The sequence below is a fragment of the Trypanosoma theileri genome (genome assembly GCF_002087225.1).
Source record: "Trypanosoma theileri isolate Edinburgh chromosome Unknown TM35_Tth_1_V1, whole genome shotgun sequence".
In the NCBI taxonomy this organism is placed as follows: domain Eukaryota; phylum Euglenozoa; class Kinetoplastea; order Trypanosomatida; family Trypanosomatidae; genus Trypanosoma; species Trypanosoma theileri.
Genome location: NW_021639843.1, coordinates 682948 through 684954, shown reverse-complemented (window position 1 = coordinate 684954; position 2007 = coordinate 682948). Strand labels below are relative to the sequence as shown.

Genomic DNA, 2007 nt, shown 5'->3' with positions numbered 1-2007 from the left:
CTTTCTTCAAGCAAAAACTCTTCAGCGAGCCGGAATAATGAGAAAGGAACATTGTAGTCTTTCATCAACATTCATGACAGCCGCATCATTATCAAACTCACCGCAATAGTTTGGAGCGGAGAAGATTGTTACTAATTGCCGACTCGCGAAGAAACCGTAGCCACGCTCCATGACTTGGTGGGCACGCACCACCAGGTCCATGTCTACCATGTCCAGGAAGTCGCCCACAATGTCCTCGCCGAAGAGATAACTCACACCGCGGTCACTCTCAAGAAATCCTTTCACTTCATCCTCAGGGTCGGCCCACAGTAAATCACACAAGATGCCACTATCCGGCACATCACAGGGTCGTTCTATCTCATTCACAGCAGCAAGAGACGTTAAATCAGGACTTAGTCCACCATGCATACAGATTATCTTTTCACCAACCACGCAGCATACCGGCATCGTATTAAACACATCAGTAAAGGCCTTGAAAAGCCTGATATTGTACCGTCGCTTCACATCATCGAAAAAACCATACATCTTGTTGATACTTGCACACTCGTGGTTGCCGCGGAGTAGGAAGAAATTCTCAGGGTACACAATCTTGTAACAGAAGAGAAGAGTGATGCTCTCTACACTATGCTTACCCCGATCCACATAATCGCCCAGAAATAAGTAATTTGAGTACGGTGGGTACCCACACTTCTCAAAAATGCGCAGCAAATCATAATATTGTCCATGAATATCACCACAGATACGCACTGGTGGTTTAATCTCTAGTAGCATAGGCTGGGACATAAATATATCACGTACTTCACTGAGAATAATTCGTATATCCTCTTCACGGATAAGAATCTGCTGTTGTGTGGCGCTCCCTTTTACAGTAAGTAATCTTTCCAGAAGACTCTGTACCAAGGTCATCTTGTTATATTTAGGCAGTTTTCTGATGGGGTTTTTGGCTTTTAGACCCCTCCTTGTTAGATTTTTTTATTCTACGTTAAACAAAAACAAAATAAAAACAAATAAATTAACAAACAAATATATGTGTTTGCTCCTGACACTACCTTTTTTTTATTGTTCTGAAAGGGGCCAAATGTGAGTAGAAAAAGAAGAAAGGGGTGGAAAAGTGGAATGAACTACCCAAGGATACACATTATAGTGTGAATAGTAGTAAAAATGGAACGGGTAAAACCCTCCCAGCACGTTGGGAAACGTATAGGAAAGGGGTGGAAGGGACTGATTAAAAAAGGAAAAATGGCAATGATTTAATTCCTATACATTCATATGTATATATATATATATATATAGATATAGAAAGAAGGAAAAATTAAGAACAATAAAGGAGAGGTTTTTGTACGGTGCATTGAGCCCCTCAAAAGCAAAGAAATACACCATTTCACTCAAGTAGCAACAACATAATCAATAAATTGAAGAAAGGGTGAAAAATGGAAATACAAATTGAGGTAGAAAACAAAAAAATAACACAAATAAATATATGAATCACAGTAATCACGCAATGAATAATAAATAATAAACATCATCGCAATAAAACATTTATGATTATTGACTAATTGCTCATTATATTTACTTGCTTTTCCATTCCACGTTCAACGCAAACCCACCCAATCACAAAAATACCAATGTCTCCGTATTACAAGAACCTCTTTTCTACAGTACACCCTCAACAAACCACTCTACTACACAGATAAATCACATGGGCATTACGGGCCTAAGTGTGAAAACGGAACACGGTAAAGCAGAAAAACAAAAAATACAGCAGTTCCAAGAAATCACATAATATCACACAAAAACAGTAAGAAAAAAAAAAAAAAAAAAATTTCTTTTAATGGAAGAAAAACAAGCTCATACACAATGTATTATGAGCTTCCACGGTACCTTTTGCGTGAGATAGATGGGGGGAGCACAAGTAATAACCTCCTAAAAAATACTACACACGTGCAAAATGCTTTCTTCAAGCAAAAACTCTTCAGCGAGCCGGAATAATGAGAAAGGAACATTGTA

The 2007-nt window shown here is 38.5% G+C and overlaps 1 protein-coding gene across 1 annotated transcript; it reads right to left on the bottom strand.

The window, feature by feature from the left end:
• Positions 1 to 21: 21 nt before the first annotated feature.
• TM35_000013660 (putative serine/threonine protein phosphatase PP1) lies at positions 22 to 906 on the bottom strand (the record flags this gene model as incomplete). The annotated part of the gene is made up of 1 exon (XM_029021047.1): positions 22 to 906. The coding sequence occupies one exon, from the start codon at positions 904 to 906 to the stop codon at positions 22 to 24; it is 885 nt and encodes a 294-aa protein (XP_028887555.1).
• Positions 907 to 2007: the final 1101 nt, after the last annotated feature.